We start from the raw sequence: 23,461 nt of genomic DNA, 5'->3' as shown, positions 1-23,461 counted from the left end.
TGGATCTGAGAGCTGGGTCAGAAGTAAAACACTTGACCAAAGACTAGAGACTGCAGATATGAGAGTCCTGAGAAAGATTAGAGGCATGAACAGATGGCATCAGTGGCAATATCATATTAAAAACGAGAATATTAGGAAAGAACTTGACATTGTCAGCATTCAGGAATGTGTTCGCAGAGCTAATCTCAGGTGGTATGGTCACTTAAACGGAATGAGCAAGGAAAGATTAGCAAAACAAGTGTTCTCTGCCAAGTTGGCATGAAAATGACCCAGAGAAAGACCAAGATATAGGTTGATTGATACGGTACAAAGCGCCTTAGACGATAGAAAAATAAGATCTGGTAGTGTTGGAGTCTTGACAAGTAACAGACTGATTTGGAGGAAAATTGTAGATAAGAAGTTAGTAATGATGAAAATTTTTCATGTAGTACTATCATATCCTGTAAACCCCTTGAGGGTACATGGCAGCAATTTGATGATGATGATGGAAAAGAAGAACACATAAGAAAATTTTAAAGTGAATAAAAGTTAAGCAGCTCTCAGATGTGAACTGTAGACTAAAATACACAACATTATTGAATTAAAAATAAAAGTTTGAGAACAGGAACCAAACCTTGGAGATTCAGTAGCAAGCCCTGAGGAAAACGCTGACTGATTCAACCAGAGAGGCATATGGTGAAGTTGTCTGCAAGGATAGAAAAATCAGAACTCCATGGTGGACACAGGAAGTTAAAGAGGCAGTGAAGGAAAAGAAGAAAGCATATCAATAGTTCCTGGTAAATAAGTCAGCTTGTGCTCTTAGAGAATACAGAGACAAATGTAAGAAAGCTAAACACTGTGTAAAATTAGCTAAAAAAAAAGTCATGGGAGGACTCTGCTAAGAACATTGAAAATAAATATCAAGAAGGTGGCAAAATATTCTGGTGGATGTTGAAGAAGCTCAGAAATGGAGGAAAGGGTGCTGTAAAAGGAATTAGAGATGATAAAGGTGACATGAAAACTGGAGAAAAATATATCCTTGAAATATAGAGTAATTACTTTGAAAAATTGCTAAATGAAACGAGCAGTGATAGCACAGTGGTAAAAAACACTCAACAGGGATGAAGTCAGGAATACATATCCATACTTGGATATGTATTCCTGAAAAAAGCCATCAAAGGCCTGAAATGTGGAAAGGCAGCAGGAGTAGATGATATTCAACCAGAAATGCTCAAGTATGGAGGCAAAAGTCTTACAGAGGGATGAATTCCAGATGATTGGAGTAGAGTTCTCATGGTACCAATATATAAAAAAGGGAAATAAAATTGAATGTGAGAATTACAGAGGTATTTCTCTACTGAGTGTTCCTGGTAAGATTCACGCATGTATTATTATTATTATTATTTCGGGCGACTCCAGGAGTCCTTAGACTCATCGAGGGAGGCCCTAAACATCATGTCCACACAACTATGCGATTACATTCTCACAGTATCTATCATACCTTGTCTTGAACTCGTTCACCGTCATAGCACCCACAACAGATTCTGGCAGCTTATTCCACTCATTTACCACTCTAAAAGTAAAGAACCCAGCTCTAACACCTCTGCTAACCACACTCTTGCCCAGCTTCCATAGGTGTCCCCTAGTTCTCCCACCACCAGTCCTGATCTCAAAAATATCCTCTGAATTAATCCTATAGAATGCCTTTAGCAATTTGAATGTCTCAATCATATCTCCCCTCCTCCGCCTATCAACTAGTTTCTGCAACCCACAAATCTTCAACCTGTTCTCATATGGTTCATTCCATAGACCTGTTATCATCTTAGTCACTCGCCTCTGGATCCTCTCCACCTCCTCCCCATCAAGAAGGAACCGAGGTGACCAAATCTGGGCACAGTAATCGAGATGAGGTCTTATCAAGGCTCGGTACAGAGGTACAATAACTTGCTTGTCTCTGCTCATCAAGGTATTTTTCAACAACCAAGTGAGTTGATGAGCTGATTTAGCTACTTTTGCAGTGTGCCCCCCTAAACTTCATCTCCTTATCCACCAACACTCCCAAGTCCCTGGCCTCATCAATCTCTTGGAGTATAGTTCCACCAATGTGGTATACTGCTGCTAATCTTTTCACCCCAAAATGCATAACCTTACATTTTGTCACATTAAATTGACATCCATTCTCCTTAGCCCAGAACTCCAATCTATCTAAGTTATCCTGCAAGACTTTGACATCTTCTGCATTCACTATTGCCCTACCCAACTTTGCATCATCAGCGAACAAATGAATTGTTCCACTTAGATCCTTCCCTATATCGTTAATGAACAGATTAAACAGCAGTGGTCCAACAACAGAACCCTGCGGCACACCACTAGTCACAGGCCGTCTTATGGACTCTACTCCTGAATAAACTACTCTTTGATATCTCTCCATCAACCAACCACCTTTCCATCTCACCAACCCTATATACAATCCCATATGTTGTAGTTTACGGATTAGTATTCCATTTGGTATCCTGTCAAACGCCTTTGCCAGGTCCAGCAGTATCATTGTAAACCCATTTCCCTTATCCAGTTCAACCGTCACCTTGTTATAAAACTTGAGCAAGTTACTGAAGCATGATCTACCCTTCACAAAGCCATGCTGTTCCCTGTACAGTATCTCGTTTTCATCAATCCATTCCTGTATTTTTCCCTTGACTACTTTCTCTAAGACCTTGACAATGACTCCTGATATGCTGATCGGTCGGTAATTTGCAACCGTAGTCTTGGATCCTCCTTTATGCAGTGAAACTATTTTCCCCTCTTTCCACACCTTCGGGACTAAGCCAGACCTGAGACTCAGATTAAACAACATGTTCAAGGGCATTGATAATTCTTTAGCCGCTTCACGCAAGACTCGTGCCGGTATACCATCCAATTCCACAGATGTGTTCACATTAAGGTTCTGTAATAAACTGGTCACCTCCACTTCATTCATCACTATTCCCGTATAAACTAATGGTTCCTTCACTTTTTCAATGTCACCACCTGGATGATATGCTTTTGCAAAGTGCGCGTTCAGTAACTCCACTATATCGACTGATTTAGTGACCTCCTTACCATCGTCATTCCTTAAAATCATTTTGCCTTTTTTTTGCAGCATATTGAAAGAACTGTTTTGGATTCTCTTTTGCTTGCAAAGCTAGTTTCCTTTCATAATCCGCTTTTGCTTTTTTTTACCACACTCGTTACCTTTCTGGCCTGCACTTTATACCGTTCGTGTGCCTGCAGGTCACCCCTTTCTTTAAATTCCCTCCACAGTTGTTTCTTTTTTTGCAGCTCAAGCTTAATGGTGTTATTCATCCATTTAACCCCTACTTGTTTTACTATTCGGACCCTAGGTATACAATCAGCCATTACCTCCTGTAACTGCTCCTTGACCACTTCCCTTGCTCTATCGACGTCCAGCCCTTGCAGTTGTACATGCCATGGCACTGATCCAAGCAATGTATACTTAAGAAACGGTTGAGAAGGATTGTGGAAGAAAAGCTTGGTGAAGAACAAGCTGGATTCAGGCCAAATAGAGGCTGTCAGGATCAGATTTTCACTTTACGACAAATTGTTGAGAAATCATGGGAATATAACAAAGATCTGTATTTAAGTTTTGTAGATCCGGGAAAGGAAAATGACAAGGTCCCAAGAGAGAGAGAGAAGCTATTCAAAAGCTACAGTTATGTGTCAATGGGCATTATATCAAGCAATATTTAGTCTTTATTTGAGTTGTAAATCAGCAGTTAGAATTGAAGTACAGGAAGATGGTTTAATGTTAAATCTGGTGTCAGACAAGGATGTAACATTATCCCCTCTGTAATTCATTATCTATATGGATCACATTATGAAGTGGTATTAAACCTGATATCAAAATTGAAGATGTCAGTTCTTTGCTTGTTACTTAGCATCCTTCAGTGTTAACTGTGTGCATGCAGAGATGCACTATGAGCTAAACCTTACTGGGTCTTACTTTAATCTGCTTTACTGCTTGTATTACTAAATCTGCATTAATAATTTTGTCATTTACACAAGAAATATTTGGCAGCTTATGTGTTATCTTCTTGTGAAATATGCTGATAGTATAGATAATTATCATATTACAATGTAAACAAGAAACTACTCTTCCCATATTTGAAATGACAAAATTATTAATGCAGATTCAGTAATACAAACAGTAAAGCAGATAAAAGTAAGACCCAGTAAAGTTTAGCTCATAGTGCAACTCTGCATGCACAATAATATGTAGTGATAGGGTTAGAGACCAAAAGATGGTGGCAGTTGTCTGCCATACTTTCCAAATGCTTATTGAAATCACTGGTAGCCTTGGGCTGGTAACCTGTGATTGGCTAAGGATAAAGATAAGCTTCTCTCCAGTTTTCAAAAGTTAGTTAGGGTTAAACTGCATCATCTACTCCCTTTTAGAAATAAAAAGGCACTAGTGGATTTATTTTATCTCAAATTCCATCTACCTCTAAGAATTCAGAACAGAAATTTACTGGTATTTCTCAATGAGTACAAACCTGCAGTCATTCAAGAAGAATCTCAGTAGGTTCTATGTCAGTCAAGAGGTTCTCTCTATGTAAACATGGAATCCATTAGTATTGTGCTCAGACTTGAGCACAGTACTAATGGATTCCAACATAACACAATATAGATTTTTGTAAATTTTTCTGTGAATTGATATAATACATTACTGATATGGAAAAGTTAACTGAAATGATCAGAGAAGGCATAGTGGAAGTATGAAATTTGAAATGCAATCTGGTGTTTACTTTCAAGTAACTACTGTTTTAGTTCCCCCCCTCCCCCATAACCATCTATACAAGAATAAAACTAGATTAATTTAAAAACATGTTCAGAAACTTGCCTTCATGTCCTTGACTACCCTCATACCACGACCCCCACCACCATAAGCAGCCTTAAAAATAACTGGAAGACCATGCTGCTGACAAAATTCAGTGGCATCTTTTGATTCTGTGATTGGAGTTGGAGTGCCAGAAACAACTTTAACCCCTAACAAAAAAAAACAAATAATTTAACAATGATTAGTGATTATCACTGAATCTACTTACAAATATGAATAGAATTATTTCCAACAATTCAATACAATGCATTATTTCTTTAAAAATGAAATTTGCATTTAACAGCATCCAAGAGAAGGTCTGTTCTGATTTTCTTTCAAATACATGCTATTCATAAAACAAGTCTGGGATATTTTGTAAAGCTACAGGAAAAACTAATAAAGCCATATATAGTCAAAGGATACAATTCAATCTGAAAACAAGTTCAGAGATGCAGCAAATAATTTATGCATCAAGTTGCAGCAACACAAACATCTGTATATAACAACAGGATGCACAACATATAGATTGAAAAGTGGGAGATATTAACTGCTTAGACTACCTGGCAGCCATTTAAAAATTATATGTGTATTTCTAATGTGTACACATAAATGCGTGCATTAAATTTCCATTGCATTAAAAAAAAAGTCATATCCCTTCATGTGAAGGATCATCATCTGCACAATATTTTTTTTAACTTATAATAAAAATCACAATGTGACATAAGATGAGGTATGTGTGTAGTAAGATTAAAAGTTTGGTGGATTAGAATGAAAGAGTGCAAAAGGATAGAATGAAAGAAAGGAGGACCAGGTGACAAATGACTCTAGAGTAGCAATGTATAGAGATTTCATTATTAGAGGTGTGATAAATGAGAGAATCCCACAAGGTGTGTTCTCCAAGAGGAACGATTAAATGAGGCAACTGATGCATTGGATATTAGAAGTAAACAATGAAGAGAGTTAGAGGTGGTTGTAAGAACAAATGATTTAGTTGGACATAAGGAGAATGTAAGGATGGATATCAGAGGTTATTGAGGAGAGTGAAAGATAAGTGTGGTAGGTATAATAGTGACCAGTTTGAGACAGAGAGTGAGAATCATGAATAATATGTTGGCAGAGCTGTAATGGAAGAAGAGAGGAAAGTTTGTAAATGTGTGGGATGTATCTGAGGAAAGGGATTTGTACAAAAGTGATGAATTAGATTTAAATGGATTTGGTGTAAGTCAACTGAAGAGAATGTTGCTAGAAGCAAGTGTAATGAATAATGTGAACAAGAGATTAGGCAAGAGGAACTGGTGAGTCTGAAGTGGTTATAAATGATAGTAGTAGTGTGAGAGAACAAAAACATAAGAAAGACAAGGAAAGGGAGGAGTCACAGGGTGGACAGCATAAGGAGAGTGGTTGTTGGAAACAGTAGAATGAATGTGTGTGTGTGTGAAGATGGTCAACCACAGGAATGAGATGGCTGGGATTCTGGGTAGTTGAGTCTGAGGAGATATATGGGCTAAGTGGTGATAAAGGTCATTGGACATAGGCAGGTGTGGGGAAATCACAACCAAGCATCATGAGTAGAAATGGTTATAGACCTTAAAGCAAATTGACAAGTTTATTTACGAATGCCAGGAGCATCAGAAATAAGGGAAAGAAAATGGCTTTGTTCAATGAGTTAATGATATCCTGACAGGAAGAGAAATGGAAGAATAGAAAGGACAATTAGAGGGGGGGGGGAAATGCTGATGACAGCAGTAGAGGTATGTCTGCATAAAGTGGAGATGCAAAATAGAAATAGTGGCAATGGTTTTGAGGCAGTATGGTGTGAAATAAAGTTACAGGAAGAGATATTTAGTCATTGCTATAGGTCAGTGTGGGGAGGATGAGCAGAGGGTTTGAAGAAATGCATAAGCAACTTGAGTTAGTAAACAAGGGAAGGATGATTATTATGAGTGATTTTAATTATGGTAATATAGACTGGAACGAAGAGATAAAAATCACTGTCCTTATATCTAAAAGCTATGTTCTCGAGAGATAACTATCTTAGGCAGTCTGTAAAGGAAGGCACATGAGGATCATGAAACTTAGATCTAATCACTTCATCAGAAGATGTGTTGTAAGTGGGGAATCACATTTCCTCCTAGCTGGTCAGGATGACCATGAAATGATCACCTGGGTGGTGGCCAGACATACAGGACTACTCTAAAGAAAGGATCCACGTGAAACGACAAGACCAGTAATTATGAGAAGATTAGCAGATAAGCTTGGAGTTATAGCATGGAATGCATTGCCTGAGAGCATGGTGAATGCAGACACACTGAATGAGTTTAAGGCACAGTTTGATCAGCTTTCTGTGTGTACTTCATGCAATGAGTGACTCCATGGTGGTTTGGCAGTAACGTTAATAGCAGTAACGAATTTTAGCCATTCATACATATATTTTAGTTATTATATTGTATGCATGTGTTGGAGTGTGTGTGTATGTTTTTTTTACTTCACCCCTCTACACATTCCTAGTAGTTAAAACTCTTAAATTCAAACTTAAACTTCATAAATTCTTAAAAGAAAACACTTAAAACTGAACTCCTAATTAACCTTACAAATAGGCTTGTACCACAAGATATTTCAAACAACTTAACCTCATAAACAACAATAATAACTCACTTAAACCCATTATGAGGGTTCACTCTCTTATAAACCAAAAGATAAATACAACATCAAATTAAATTAGCCCAAGACACTTCTATAACTTCACTTTCTATATGAAAGTGGAAGTGAGCTCCACTGCATACACTACTAAAAACATATCATAAAGTTCCTTTTGGTTTTAACTGAAATAAATCCTATATAGATTAATAACTACAATAAATTTTTCACTTATCTCTTTATACAAGGATATCCTCTCTGTCTTCAATTTCTAACTTTTCTTCTAATTTCTGTCCAGTCTTCATATATTAAACAGGAGAAACTCCAGATTTTTCTTGCTGTGCCTAGAACAGCTGAGCACCTAACAATGTTCCATAATTTTTTACTTCTGCACATGCTTGGAAATGCAACTGAGAAACTTCTGCTCAAGTCCACTATTGTACTGCCATTACTGCTTTCCAGTGGTCAGCTTGAAATGACAAAGTTCTTTCTTCACAGTGCAGAAAAGTTTACTTAATTATGATTTCAAAGTGAAACAAGCGAACATTGTAACAATTCTTCATCTTAATCTTTGACCCATTGAGGTAAGCTCATTTAATTATTCATTGCATGAATTACAGTGGTAACTTTCACTTCCCTTGTTACTGACAACATTTCGTTCACTATATACAATACATATTACAACATTTGACAGTTTATGCAAAATTATAATTCCCTCTAATATTTAATAGTAGTAAATAAATAATTATTTCACTTCTAATCAAGACTTCAGTAGATAAAGATAAGAATAATGTTGCAAAACATCTTGCTCATGACATACAAAAAAGAATACATTTAACAACTATAGAATATGCTACCAAACTGAGTATAAAGAGCAGGCCAGCAAGGTGACTCAGTAAGTACAGCAGAGCTACAGTATGAGTAGAATTTAACAAATCTGGCCAAGAAAAATTCCGAATTTTTCAATAGATGGCAAGTAGAAAGAAGGATGATTATGTTAAGATAATGTTAATGGATGAAGACAATAGATTGGAAACTGCTGCAAAGGCCACAGTCGAGGTAGTCAGTGAACAATTCATCAAGATGTTTTACCTGCATTAGTGCGAAATCATGAGAAGTTCAAGTGTAGAGGATGGCTTAATTATGAGTGAGCAGGAGGTATGAAAAAATAGATATGCATGTCATCAATAAAACAGATTTAATGACACCACCACCACCACAGATCCTGAGGGAATGTTCCAGGGAATTGACCAAGGTATGCCAAGGTAGCCTTAACATACCTTGGCCATTTAGCAATAGCACAGGTCTGAAGCGGAGTGGAAAGAAGGTAAAATTGTTCCACTTCACCAAGGTGGTGAGAAGGCTGCAGTTACAAATTACAGGCCAATCTGTATCTGGAGTTATAGTTAAGGTACTGGACTTGGTGAGAGCTAGAATACAGAAATGGAATGATAACAGCAGTATTATCTGATTGTTAGCATGGGTTTTTTAAAGACAGGTTATGCTTTACAAATTTGCTTTTGTACTATAAACAAGATAATGAATGCGTTGGACAGGGAAGACACATATGCAATGGTAGACTTAAATTGTGTGAAGCTTTTGATAGATTGCCACATGACAAGCTGGGAACTAAATTGAAATGAACAGGACTGGATAACAGACTGGCAAGCTGAGTAGTTGACTGGCTGTCAGAAAAGCATAAGCAAGTTATATATTGGAGTACAACTATCCTGAAAGAGGAAAGTCACTATTGGTGTGCCACAGAGGTCCATTTTGGGGCCATTGCTGTTCAACTTGTATATTAATGACACCGGGACGTGTTTAACTAGAGATATGCAATTCTTTGAAGAGATGATACAAAATGGGGGAGAACAATGAGAAGTCGAGAAGGGGTTGTGACCGTACAGGAGAACTTGAATAGACTACAACAGTAAACTGACAGTTTCACATAAAGTGAAAGAGTCTGAAGTTTGGTAAGCAATGAGGAAATGCCAAGTATGAGTTCAAAATTTTCTCTGTGTAAGAAAATTTTGAAAGAGGTATAGGAGATGAGAGATCTAGGAGTTGTAGTGGACATGGACCAGAGTGTTATTGCTGCCTTCAAGGCATATTATTTAAGAAATACTTTTTTTTGTCCAAGCTATTGCTGAGTTTGAAAGATCCTTCAGATACTTTGGGAAGGAATATAATATCTTGCATAGTACAAAGAATGGAATGAGGTGACAGAGTGCATGAATGGTGGCTTGAAGATGCTGCCATGCATGTTCATACATTCACAGGATTTGACAAAGACTTATGAAACCAGTGACAAAACAGTGCTGCTGCTGCTAGATAAAGAGCTGAAATTGGAAGTTGATAATGAACATATAGAGCAGTTGGACATTATAGAGCTAGAAGATGAAAAAGTTGTGGAAAATAGAAAAAAGAAGAACAAGAAATCGATGTGGTGGGGGCCACCACCACCAATAAAAGGTAACATTGAAAAAAATTGGCATTGGTATTTGTTTCTGTTAATAAGGCAAATAAAAACCAATTTTTTTTTTTTTTTCACTGATCAATGGTGGCATCTACAGCCTCAGTAAATGAAGGTTACTATCCTCCACACTTCATAACCTAGTCAGGAGAAGTAGTGGAATATTTGACCAAAGCAAAGATGGAAATTTCTCAGAAGCACTGCCCCCCCCCCCCCACACACACACACACAATCCTGCATAGCTCATGTAACACAAAGCACAAAGGTGGTGGTTTTGTCTCTTTGAGAGCAGAGGCAATATAAGGACTTTCAAGTAGCCGTTCTTCTAAGAGCGAATGAACCTCAGATTTGATTTTCTGGAATTATGTGAAACAAAGATGAGCTACCCTGACTGAAAAATGGAAGGATTTACCAAGTCTTCCTTGATGAACTGTAGGATTTATAGCTGGACCAAAACAAATCAAAAATGTCTAACTGTCATGCAAAATTTTATCAGAAAGAGTAGGAAAACTGATTGTTCAAGTTGGCTAAATAAAAACATTAAAATTACTAGTCTGCTATGCTCCTATTTCTGCAGCTGATGATGAAATGAAGATTTCTACAACAAGCAAACAGAACACAGTTTACAAGACAAAAGCATATATACAATAGTATGTGGGGATTTCAATGCCAAACTGGTAAAAGCCAATGGAGAGAAATATGTGGTCCATGGGGAATAGATGAAAGAAAAGAAAGAAGAGAGCATCTGAAGATCACCAAATGGAGTAAAAAGAAATGAAACAAACTACATTATGAAATTGCAAAAGAATCATAAAAAGTGTTGTTAAAAATACCAAGCAATTTTAAACCTGGTTTTACTCCATTTCCCAAGTAAGCAAACAGACAAACAAGTCAAGTTTGCACCTGCAAGTGATGCAAGTCTAGCTGATCCTACAGGTAGTGCAAGACCAAGGCAACTCGTGGTAAAGGTGGCAAAAGCTCTGATCACTAATCTTAATATTTACCCTTAATGCCAAAACACATCTCCAAGAAGGGGATGTATGATGTTTTGTATTAAAGGCAAGGGGCCACTACCTAGACAGGTTTCGACCTATATTTTCGACTTTTACCAAGAGTTGCCTTGGTCTTGCACTACCTGTAGGATCAGCTAGACTTGCACCACTTGCAGGCACAAACTTGACTTGTTTGTCTGTTTGCTTACTTGGGAAATGGAGTAAAACCAGGTTTAAAATTGCTTGGTATTTTTAACATTTATCATACCCAAGGTAAAATACTTTCTACATTTATATCTCCTCCTGAGATTTTTATTTAATAAGGTTAAAACACCTTATGGTAACTTGTTCTGGTAAAATACTTATAAGCTCTGTATTACTAAAATCTTGGTATTTCCAGCCTAGCTCCCACTGATGAGACCTCAATAAAGGTCGAAACCGGTCTGGGTAGTGGCCCCTTGCCTTTAATACAAAACATCATACATCCCCTTCTTGGAGATGTGTTTTGGCATTAAGGGTAAATATTAAGATTAGTGATCAGAGCTTATGCCACCTTTACCATGAGTTGCCTTGGTCTTGCACTACCTGTAGGATCAGCTAGACTTGCATCACTTGCAGGTGCAAACTTGACTTGTTTGTCTGTTTGCTTACTTGGGAAAACCAGGTTTAAAATTGCTTGGTATTTTTAACATTTATCATACCCAAGGTAAAATACTTTCTACATAAAAAGTGTTGGAGCAACTGGGAAAACATATTGTGGCATACGCTGAAATCACAGACCATTAAAGAGCCAAAGATAAAAAGCAAAAACATTATTATACGGACACCTCCATGGAGTCCGAAGACTCATCCCGGGAGACCGAATCTATCATACTTCTACTTCAACCTATTAATAGAAAAAGCACTCACAACTAACTCTGGCAACCCACTCCACTCATTCACAACTCTCCAACAAAAAAAATCTTTTCCTCACACCCTACTAACCACACAGTTATTCAACTTCCAGGGGATGACAACTTGTTCTGGTCCCTTTAGCTAAGTGTTGAAATATTTCCCCTGCATCTATCCTACAAAACCCTTTAAGCAACTTAAATATGTTTCTATCATATCCACTCTTTTTCTCCTACCAACCAACTTCTGCAATCCACACACACACACACACACACACACACACACACACACACACACACACACACACACACACACACACACACACACACACAAACCTTCAGTCCTCATAGGGAACATTCCACAGATCACTCACCATCTAGGTCACTCGCCTCTGAATCCTTTCCACCACTCCTCATCCCCAAGAAACTCAGGGGACCACACTTGAGTACAGTAATACAGATGTGGGCATATCAAGGCCTTATAAAAAGAAATTACAACTTCCTTATTTCTACTTGTCAATGTGTTCTTCAAAAGCCAAGTAATCTTATGTGCTACCATAGCAACTTTAGCAATATATCCTCTAAACTTTAACCCTGTCTACCACCCATCCCTAAATCTCTAGCTCATCTATTTCCTGGAGTATAGTGCCATCAATGTGATACATGGCTTGTAATCTATTTATCCCAAAATGCATAACTATACATTTCTTGACATAAAACTGACACCCATTAACTTTTGCCCATACTGACAACCCATTTAAATCGTCCTGCAAGCTCTCCACATTGCCTCGATTAACTATTACTCTAATTTCACATAATCAGCAAACAAATTAATATTTCCTTTCAAGTTATTTCCTGTATCATTTATGTACAAATTAAACAGCAATGGCCCCAGCACTGAACCTAGTGGCACAGTGTTAGGACCATTACTAGTCATCTGTTTTTGCCTCCATTTTGCCTTTCATATACCACTTTTTGATATCTGTCCAGCAGCTACCCTCCTATCAACTTAACCAATGTTATATTCATCCCCATTTGTTCTAATTTATAGTGGTATTCTGTCAAATGCCTTTGCAAAATCATTCTGTAGCCAATTCCTTTATCTCAGCTCATACTCTATTATAAAAATTTAGTAAATTACTAAGGCAAAACTGACGTTTCACAAAGCATGTTGACTCTCATACAGTATCATATTTTTATCTACCCATTCTTGAATTCTCTTTTTTACCAATTTTTCTAGTACTTTTATCACCATGCCTGAGATCCTAATTGGTCTATAATTTGCTACTGTATTCTTAGAACCTCCCTTGTACAAAGGAATTATTTTTCCCTCTTTCCACTCCCTTGCAACTCTACTAAAGTTGAGATTTAAAGTAAAGAGCCTAGTCAAAGACATTGCCAGATCCCTTGCACATTCTTCCAAAACCTTAACTGCAGAGTAAGGATATCCTAAGAAACTCCAATTCATCAACCTCAGTTTTCACATTAGTGTCTGTCACATAAGTTAAAGCAGTAACCTCACTAGAATGATATACCCTTACAAAGTAGTCACTCAGTAATTCGACTATTTTATCTGCTTCTGTCACCTCATGACCATCATCACTCAATTAAGGTTACTCTTCCATAATCATTCTTCCTCTTACTTGCCACGTAATGAAAGAACTGTGGGATTTTGTTTGGCCTGCTTCGCTATATTCTTGGCTATGATTTTGCCTTCCTTGCCATGTCATGCTGATTACCTTTCTTGCCTGAGCCTTGTATTGTTCATGACTTTTCTGGTCACCTTTCTCTTTATATACCTGCCACAGAATTTTCTTCTTCTACAGTTCATGCTCAATGATATTACTCATCCATTAACTCCTACCCGATTAACCCTTCTTATCCTAGGCATGCAAGATAATACTGCTTTCTCTAGATGACCCTTAACTATATCCCATGCACTGTTAACATCCTTACCCTGCAGTGTTTTATGCCATGGTATAGATTTAAGGTTCTTCCTACGGGTGACAATCACCTACCTTGTAGTTCCACAAATACCCCTTCTTGATAGAATATTCATGTTTTATAATCTGCCAAGTCAAGACTGCATGGTCACTTTCACCAATTAGAGGCAATGTTTTCACCTAGGTTATGGATAGCTCTTCTGATCCCATGACCAGATCCAATACACTTCCACCCCCTAGTCCCCTCCATCACATGCTGCCTTAATTCTCTCTCTCTCTCAGCAGATGTATAAATTCTATTTCCCTCCTGCCCTGTGATCTTTCTTCATTCCAGTCTATATCTCCATAGTTGAAGTCCCCATAATAATCACTCGACCTACATATGATATGAACAATGTTTGATATGAGCAATATCAAACCAAAATGTATTGATAGGAAGCAGTTTGATAAATTAGTTAAGCAGACTGAGTGGAGCTTGGAAGAAGATATAGACAAATATGCCAAATTCAACCAACAAAAAAAACAATGCATAACACAGGCAGAATTTATGATAAAAGAATTGCAGGGAGCATCTCAGCCAAGAAATACTTGAACTGCTACATAAAAGAAGAGAGTTAAGATCACACTCATTTAGAATATATATATTGATTAGCAAGTTACTGAGAATAAAAATACAAAAAGGTTACACCAAATTTAGAATAATAAAAAAAAAAAAAAGAGGCATCAGAAAAGCAACGGAGCCTATAAAAGGTAGAAGTGGAATTAAGGATGAGATAAACAGTACCAGCTCTCTTAGATAAATAGAATATCAGGAAAACAAACAGAATAGAAATGGGAAAAATCGTTGAGAATTACTATAGTAACCACTGACCTACAGAAAATGTTGCTTCAATCAGGTTAACAGAGTATAAAGAAGCACCAAAAATATTGACAGAAGAGAGAGCACCAGGAACAGATGATATAGAAATAGAAGATATCAAGACAGGATGAAATATTCTTTATAAAACTCTAGCAACAAGATTAAATTGGTACCCAAATGAAGGTAGAATATCTGAGGAATGGAAATCATCTAAACCATCCTCATCCATAAAAAATAAATAAATAAAAAAGGAGAAAAAGAGAATATTGACAACTATAGACCAATATCTCCTGTCCCACAGACATGTATAATGCCATACACCATGGCAAGGGCCACTACCCAGATCAGTCTTGACCCCATGGTGTACGGTATTATGTATGTCCACGGGATATGTGCATTGCATCATGGGATACTAGGGCAAGTGTTGTGAAGCCACTAGCCTCTATACACAAGTAGCCCAGTCGTGAAATTACTTCATGGACAAACTTTGTTTGCTAACACTTGAATAAAGGACAAGGCCAGGAATATAATTTCCTGACATCTTTAATTTATAGTAACAACTGAAAAAAAAACTTTCAACATTTATGAATTCAGAATGTTCTCTAGCACCTAAAGTAATACCACTTAATTCCATGAAATCTACTTTGTTTATATATTTTTTTTTCTCCACTTCTGAGTGGTGGTGGGGGGGGGGATAAGTTAAAATTGAAGCAAATTATGTACTTTAAGCCATTAGGAGTTCTAACTACAAAGAAGAAACTACAAATATAAATTTCAAAATAGATTTAAAAGAATTCTTGGATTACTATACAGATCTTTGGACAGATATATTATTACCCAAGACCCCCCCCCCCATGGAGTCAAAGACTCATCTGGGAGGTCCTTGTATCATACACACAGCTCATCATAGCGTGTCCGCATGGTAAGCCTAGTGGCTTTGCGCTTCGCAACCATATGTCTGGGGAAGGAGTGTCCTAGGTTCGATTCCGTCAACGACGTGAGGAGCTCAAGGATCTTCCTCAGCCATTGCCAAGTTAGCTGGTCTTGGGCATGGATAGCAGGGTTTTTCCTGCCAGTTTATCTGGTGTTTTTCATCCTGCAAGCAGGTAAACCGGTCCGAGGACACACACACGAATTACAGTGAGGAATACTGACCCAACCATAGGTCTGATTCATCAGCCTATGCCGGTTCCGGAGCCCAGATAAAATTTGGGAGGACTAAATGATATCGTAAACTCCCATAAAAAGGGGGAACGCTGTATCATCACACAGAATTTATTTATTTATTTATCATACCGTGCTTTAAACACACTCAAATTTTCTGCAGACACCACATTCTCAGGCAAGGCATTCCAATCATTCATAACTCTGCATGAAAAAAACCTGCTTCTCACTCCCCTACTCACACCCTATTTATTCAGTTTCCAGGGAAGACCTCTGGTTCTCCCCTGATCTCCCACTATTTTATGTAGAACATCTCCAGCAGTGATCCTATAACAACCCCTTACTAACTTGTAGGTCTCTATCATATCTCTCCTCTTCCTCATGTCTGCCAGAACTCTGCAAATTGCATCTTCTCAATCTTTCCTCATACTCGACATTCCAGAGGTTAGAAACTACCTTAGTCAGTCGCCTCTAGACCCTGTCCAACATCTTTGTCCTTATGAAAACCAGGTGACCAAATCTGGGCACTTTAGTCCATGTGTGGCCTAATCAAAGCCTTATACAATGGAACAAGAATCTCCCTACTTCTAACAAGTCAGTGTCCTCTGTATCATTCCCATAAGCCTTTGTTTTGTGTTCACAATTTTGGCTATGTGTCCCCTAAATTTCAGATCCTTATCCACTATCACCCCCAGATCTCTTATTTCCTCCACCTCTAACAACATATCCTCACCAAACATAAATTCTGCATCCCATCTTTGTTTTTTCCAACTTTGTATCATCTGCAAACAACTGTATATCACCCTTTAAGCCTTGACCAATGTCATTTACATACAAATTAAACAACAATGTCCCCAAAACAGGCTCCTGGGGCACACCACTATTGACCTTTCTCTTCTGGGATATCACTCCTCCCCCCCCCTCATACATAACCTGTTGATACCTATCAGAAGTCAATCTCCAATTAAGTGCACTAATTTTCAACTTCCAATTTAATTACTAGTTTCTCATGTGGCAATCTATCAAAAGCCTTTGCAAAATCTAAATATACTACTGTTAAATTGTGAATGAAGATATTTTATGTTTTAATACTTCATTCACATTTAACATAATCCACTATGAAATAAGCAAGACTTGTAAATATTATTTGTTGTTAGTCTCTTGCTTGTAATATATTATTCACATAAATGCTTTGAGTTTTGTTCTTATTAATTATTTAATCTTAGAATATGTAATAGCAGTAAAAAGACAGTATAAAAATGTCATTCATTTTATTTAGTTTATTCTGTAAAATTTATTATAAGAAATTGTGTGTATGTAAATTTAAATGTATATTAGATGAATTGTGATATATCTTTTTTATTTCTATATGCAAGAGTGATTTTATGTAATTCTTCTGATTGGATTTGATTGGCTGCTGAAGGAGAAACAGTTTATTTTAGTTAGCTCGTGCTGAGAACGTGAGCCACTGTGTATAAACAGAGAAGCCAGTGGATATAAGCTGAACTGGTTAGAACCGGATTTTGGCAGGAAGAAGGAACATAGTTGATTGGAAAATGAAAGTGAGTGGAGGGGAAGCCTTAGAGACGGCATAGAGACCGGTTGTGTGTAACAGAAGGGGGGGTTGATATATGCCGTAAATCGACTACGAAAGGACCGAGAATTAATAGGAGTTCTATGGGAGTTCTGATACTACAATATCTTCCAAATGTTCAGTGGAAGAATAGTGCAGAACCGAAGTTAATACATAGAAGAAAATAAGGAATTAGTAGATAACTGAAACCAAGTGCATCAAGACTTGTATATTTCTGTGACTATAATTCAGTTATTATAGTGGAAAATTTCTTTAGAATTGTGTTGCCATAAAGTAAAAGTCAACACGAATTTCAAATGTGCCTTTGCGAATTCGATGTGTAGAAGCAGTAACCCGGTAAGAGTTGTCTTTTCTGTAACCTGTGAAGCTGTAACTGTTAACTCCGTCGGATATGTTTTGACCTTAGCTGTGGTGTTATGTTGATTAATGGTCAGATGTTAGATGTACTAAAGTACTTTCCCTTCGAAATAATAAGTCTCGTGTTGTTCTATTGAGTGTCAGCTGACTGAGAAAAATTATAGTGTAGCCTGTCATGAGATTAATTATTGTAACATTTGGAAGGTGGAACTTTTAAGAACTGTTTTCAACTTGATTGACTGAACATAAAGAATTGATAAATGAATGTTTGAAAATTTATGGATTGTGATTATTCTGAATACTTTAAACTGAGCTAATATATTTATGATATGATTCGTCCAGTTGGATAGAGAGAAATATGTCAGAGAAATACTAATGCTTCATGAATTAACAATTGTTAACATTAATCAAGATCCTCAAACCTAATTGAGAAGATATTAATGTCTGAATGTGAATTCTTATAATATTTTAAATGGATAACTTTTTGCAGATAGTTAAACTTAAATGTATATATTGTACTTTTCCACATTAAATCTTTTCTTTTGTTGGGTTAAACTTGGTGTTTGCCTGATTTTCTTTCATTGCACCACTCACAAATTATTCGGACCTTTGCGGAAGCCTTAAATACTAGTAATAACCTCAGCCTGAAGATAAAGTGGTAATATAAGTATAGTTGATGATCGATTCCTCTATATTATTTAGACTAATCTGAATATAGTGTGGTGCAGTATAATATAAATTTCCTTATATTCAGATGAGCATCAATCAACAACTAACCAAGTATAACGGAAATTAAAGAGGTAAAGATAAGAATATATAACCAACATAAATGGAACAATTAGCTAGGTAGGACAACACAACACTACTGTATATGCATCCCCCCCCCTTGTCATAATAAGTAAGCAGATTTTTAAAACACAATTTTCTTCTAGCAAGCCCATGCTGCCCATTGAAGAGAATTCTACTGCTGTCAACCCAGCTCTGAATCCTTGTCCTCACTAGTTTCTCTAATACCTTGACCACAACTCCAGACAAGCAGACTGGCCTATCATTCAAAGTCTTAATCTTATCATCCCTTTACAAAGTGGAACAAGTTTGCCATCTTTCCACTCCTTTGAAACTTGGGCCAATCGAAGACCTGTGTTAAAAATTTAAGTTAAAGCTGTTGTTAACTCCCTGGAACATTCCCTCAAGATATGCAGTGATATACTATCAAGTCCCATGGCCTTGTTGACATCAAGTGTATTCAATTCCTCATATACCTCCTGCTCACTCACTATCAATTGTTCATCTCCGTTTCCACTACTCTTAAGTTCTACATTATTTTACAATCACAAGGAGAACATTTGAAAGAAATACTCATTAAACACCTACTATATCCTCCTCCTCGGTGTTTACCATTTTCCCATTATATGACCAACATCATCCCCCACTAAACTCTCTAGGATTTCTTATAGTGTCACTTGTTAACTGTTGTTCATATTGCACTTTTGCTACCTTACTAAACGAGTCACCTTCCTTGCTTGCTCTTTGTACTCCCTGTGTAACTGATTATCTTCACTCAACTTGCACCACACCATAATGCCTTTTTCTTCCAGACTGCATGCTTCAATTCTGTTTGTGACCAATACCACCTTAGATTAGTCCTGCTCACATATTCTTGAATCCTAACTATGTCGAGTTCCTTTCTAATATCTTCATTTTTTAATATGATTTTGCCATTGATGCCATCTGTTCACTCCCTTCATTTTCCTAAGAACTCTCATATCTGTGGTCTAGTCTTTGATCAAGTCCACTCTCCAACCCATAACTTAAAACTGGTTAGAACACAGTCTTGTATGTATACTGCTAGTTTGGTGTTTTGGCTAATTTCTCTCTTATTTCATATAAATTTATTCAACTGGCTCCCCACCCTACCAGCTTTCCACTGTTGCCATTTTCACTAACAGTGAAAATGGCAAACTTAATTTGCCATTTTTACTAAAAACATTGCCTAATTAGCTGAAATATTTTACTTGTTCTATAGGTTCTCCATGCAGTTGAAGTTTTTTGTATTCCTGTGTATTTTCATAGTTTTGGCCATTATCGTAGCAATATACACATATCTAGGACTAATTTGCGTGCCTAAATTTCATTATAGAAATCTCATATCACTTGCTGCCTATCTACAATCACAATCAATAACAGGATTCAATATCAAACTAATACTCTTTTACAACAGCAGTGTTTTGTTAAAGGCAAGTCGCTCTTTAGTAATATGCTCATATTCTATAACAAAATAATAGCAACTACCGTTTTAGAGTAAAACTTTAGTTTAATATAAACCAAAATAAGCACTCAACGTTTTGACCTTCACATTAAGGTCATCATCTGGAGTACAAACATATATACAAACAAGCTGCACTACAATCTACATGGCATGCTAAAGTTACTGATCAACCGTTAAAACTATTAGCCTGACCTCTGGTGAAAAAAAAAACCCTTACTACATCAAAGCTAGAGTCCTGTTATTATTATCTATTAGGTTACAAAATTAAATTAAGCTGGAGAGAAACATGTTTGCACAGAAAATTAATAAATAAAAAATAAAAAATTACTTATATAAGTATACATATAAATTGCAACAAACTGGTATGGACAGTCACCAATAAAAGCTGAAAAATTGCTTACAGTCCTAAAGTCAGCATTTGCTGGAAAACTAAGTGGGCTGAATGTGTGCCATCCAAATTCTTGGGATTTTTTATGCCACCATTATTGTTAAAATTAGGACAGTTAATCAAAATTTCACAGGCTTCTTTAAATTTCCGTTCGTAGCACAATTGGAAAAATTACAGTATGTTGAGCCTTTCGATTAGAAAAGGCTTAAGTTCGATTCTCGTCGTGACGGGAGGAATGTTTATATGGACTTTTTCAACTGAAGGTGAGTTAGCCAGTTTCATACAGAGGTAGAAGGGGGGGGGGGATTTTTTCTCCCGAAAACTCGGGTTTTTCATCCCACATACAGACAAATCAGCCCTTCAGAACACGCGCAATTTACAGACAAAAAAATACTAGTTGTGGTAGCGGTGGGTGGTATTGATGTGGATGATGGGTAGTAGAGATTCAGTGTAGTGGTGGAGACAGAGAGTTGTTCAGTGGATGTCCTCCCTGTGATGAGTCTTCTGACTCCTTGGAGATGTCGCAAATAATAATGCCAAGTTTTTGTATGATGTAAAAAACAAGTACTTTTCCAATCAATTTGGTGTAGGGTATTAAGAGTGTGATCTGAAAGGCCTGCTTCACCAAAATTGTTAAATTTAATGTGTTGTGTTTTTTTTTTTTTTTTTATGAATAGGGATTGTACATCCAGTTTCTCCAATATAAGGCAAGTTACAGGTGCAATAGATGCAACAAACTCCAGGGTGTGCCAATGAGGGGGCGGGGGAGGGGGAATCCCTAGAGGAGTTGAATATGTTTTTTTTTTAATTTTCAAGGTGGTTTAAAAGTGGCATTACGATTATAATGGTGTAGGATTCTATTAAATTTTTCTGATAACCCTTTAATGTATGGGATAGCTATGGTTTTACTGTAATCTATATTACTTTTTGATGAAGTTTTATGAAGAACTTTATTAATAGTATTTTTGCTATAACCATTATTTATAAATATATTGCTAATAATTTTTAATTCTTATTTACGAGCTTGTTCATTAGAGCAGATTGTTATAGCTCTGTTTTTGAGAGTGTTAATAACTCCAAATTTTTGCGAGGGGTGGTGATATGAGTATGTATATACTGGCCGGTATGTGTAGGTTTGCGGTAAACAGTGAAGGATAAACTGACTGAGGGAAGATGTGTGACTAGTGTATCAAGGAATGGGAGGGAGTTCTGATTTTCAATTTTAATAGTAAATTGTATGCACTCATGTTTTTTTTCCACCAGAGGTCAGGCCAATAGTTTTAAATGTTGGTCAGTAACTTTAGTATACCATGTAGATAGTAGTGCATCTTGTTTCTTTATACATGTGTATACTCCAGATGATAACCTTAATGTGAGGGTCGAAATGTCGAGTGTTTATTTTGTTTTATATCAAACTAAAGTTTTACTCTAACACGTAGTTGTTTCCATAATTTTCATTATGTATTCTGATCACTGTGTAAGCATGAAAGAAAAAATAATAACAAAGGTGCATAAAGGGAATGAATACACCATGATATTACTGGATTTTGTCAAGGCATTCCACAGGATTCTGCACGAGAGGGTATTATATGAATTAAACAGGACCATCATACAAAACAACCTAATGGATATGCAAAATATTGCAGGATGGTGGCTGAAATAGGTATCAAAGTGATGTAAGGAGGTGCTAAGTCTAAAAGAAGGAGGAGGAGGAGGTGACCAGTGGTTTACTATTTGTGCAATTGGCTCAGTGCTGTTTTAACTTATATATTAAAAATATTGGGCATCATCTACAGGGTAATGTCCTGTTATTTGCTGATGCTAAATTGAGAAGCGCGATAAGACATAACTGATATAGAACTCCTGCTTGAACATACTGGTTATATAGACAAATATTCAGTTCAAATGTTGCCAAGTGTGAAGTTGCAAACACATTTTGGATGGAGGATTGCAGCTAGAGTATTATATGAACAGATATTTAGCATCTCAATTTAGCATCAGCGAATAACAGGAAATTACCCTATAGATGGGACTTGTAGGGTTATAATGAACAGAGTTCAAGTTTAGGGACAACATTGTTAAGGTGATTAAAGTCAACATATTGTATAACTGCACTGTTGAAGAGACCAGTAATGTATAAAAAAAACAAACTTCTTCCACTTTACAAGGCTGTTCCTTTAAATTCTTACTCTCCTCTCTAAAAAAGGAATCCACATCTCCACAACAAAACCAAATATGATTGCCTGGGGGAAATGTACATGAGAGAATGAGGGAGTGGTCCTCAAACTTTGAGGAATAGAGGAGAAGAAGTATGATAGAAACATTCAAAATTAGTAGAAAGAGATCTTACAGTATTACTATTATATGAGAATCTTCAATGAGTCAGAAGACCAATCATGGGAGACCCACATAACCATTTTTCATTCATATCTTATTCACTGTCAGGGTGCTCACAACTACATCTGGCAATCCATTCTATTCATTCACTACCTTCCAAGCAAAAAAAATCTAGTCTGCACATCCTTACTAATCACTTACAGAACTTCCAGGGAGTGACCCCCCCCTGCAATTCTCTATTTGTCACATATTTAAAAAATATGCATCAATCTAACAGAACCCCTTCTAACAACTTAAGTTTCAATTATGTTTTCTTTTAGGCTTGCACGGTGATCCGAATGCATTTTTGAAAATTATGGAGACAACTACCGTGTTTGAATAAAAACTTTAGTTTAATATAACTAAAATCTACAATTTGACATTTCGACCTTTATGTCAAGGTCATCTTCTGGAGTGTACAAATATACACAAGAAACAAGTTATACTATAATCAAATCAACATAAGTCAGGACTCTAGCCAACCCACTAGTATTAGAAACCATTCCACTCCAACTGGCTGGAACGATGTTAATATATGTATATAGTAGACAACACAAATAATAGGACTCTAGTGTCCATGTATAATTTTTTATTTTTAATTTGTATTTTTTTTTTTTTTTCCACCAGAGGTCAGGTCAACAATTGTGGTAGCAGTTGGTCAGTGTCT

At 36.8% G+C, this 23,461-nt stretch overlaps 1 protein-coding gene across 2 annotated transcripts in view; it reads right to left on the bottom strand.

Annotated features, from left to right (window-relative positions):
- Nucleotides 1-23,461, bottom strand: part of PCB (Pyruvate carboxylase) — a 553,291-nt gene that overhangs the window by 383,617 nt on the left and 146,213 nt on the right. For both annotated transcript variants that reach the window (XM_090392830.1, XM_090392839.1), the window contains one exon: nt 4,877-5,022. In XM_090392830.1, the coding sequence (XP_090248956.1) occupies nt 4,877-5,022 (146 nt within the window). The remainder of the gene's footprint in view (nt 1-4,876; nt 5,023-23,461) is intronic.

This window comes from Typopeltis vanoorti, chromosome 1, assembly GCF_054136105.1.
Source record: "Typopeltis vanoorti isolate ZY-2024b chromosome 1, IOZ_Tvanoo_1.0, whole genome shotgun sequence".
NCBI classification, from domain to species: Eukaryota; Metazoa; Arthropoda; class Arachnida; order Uropygi; family Thelyphonidae; genus Typopeltis; species Typopeltis vanoorti.
This window is presented reverse-complemented; position numbering and strand designations above follow the sequence as displayed.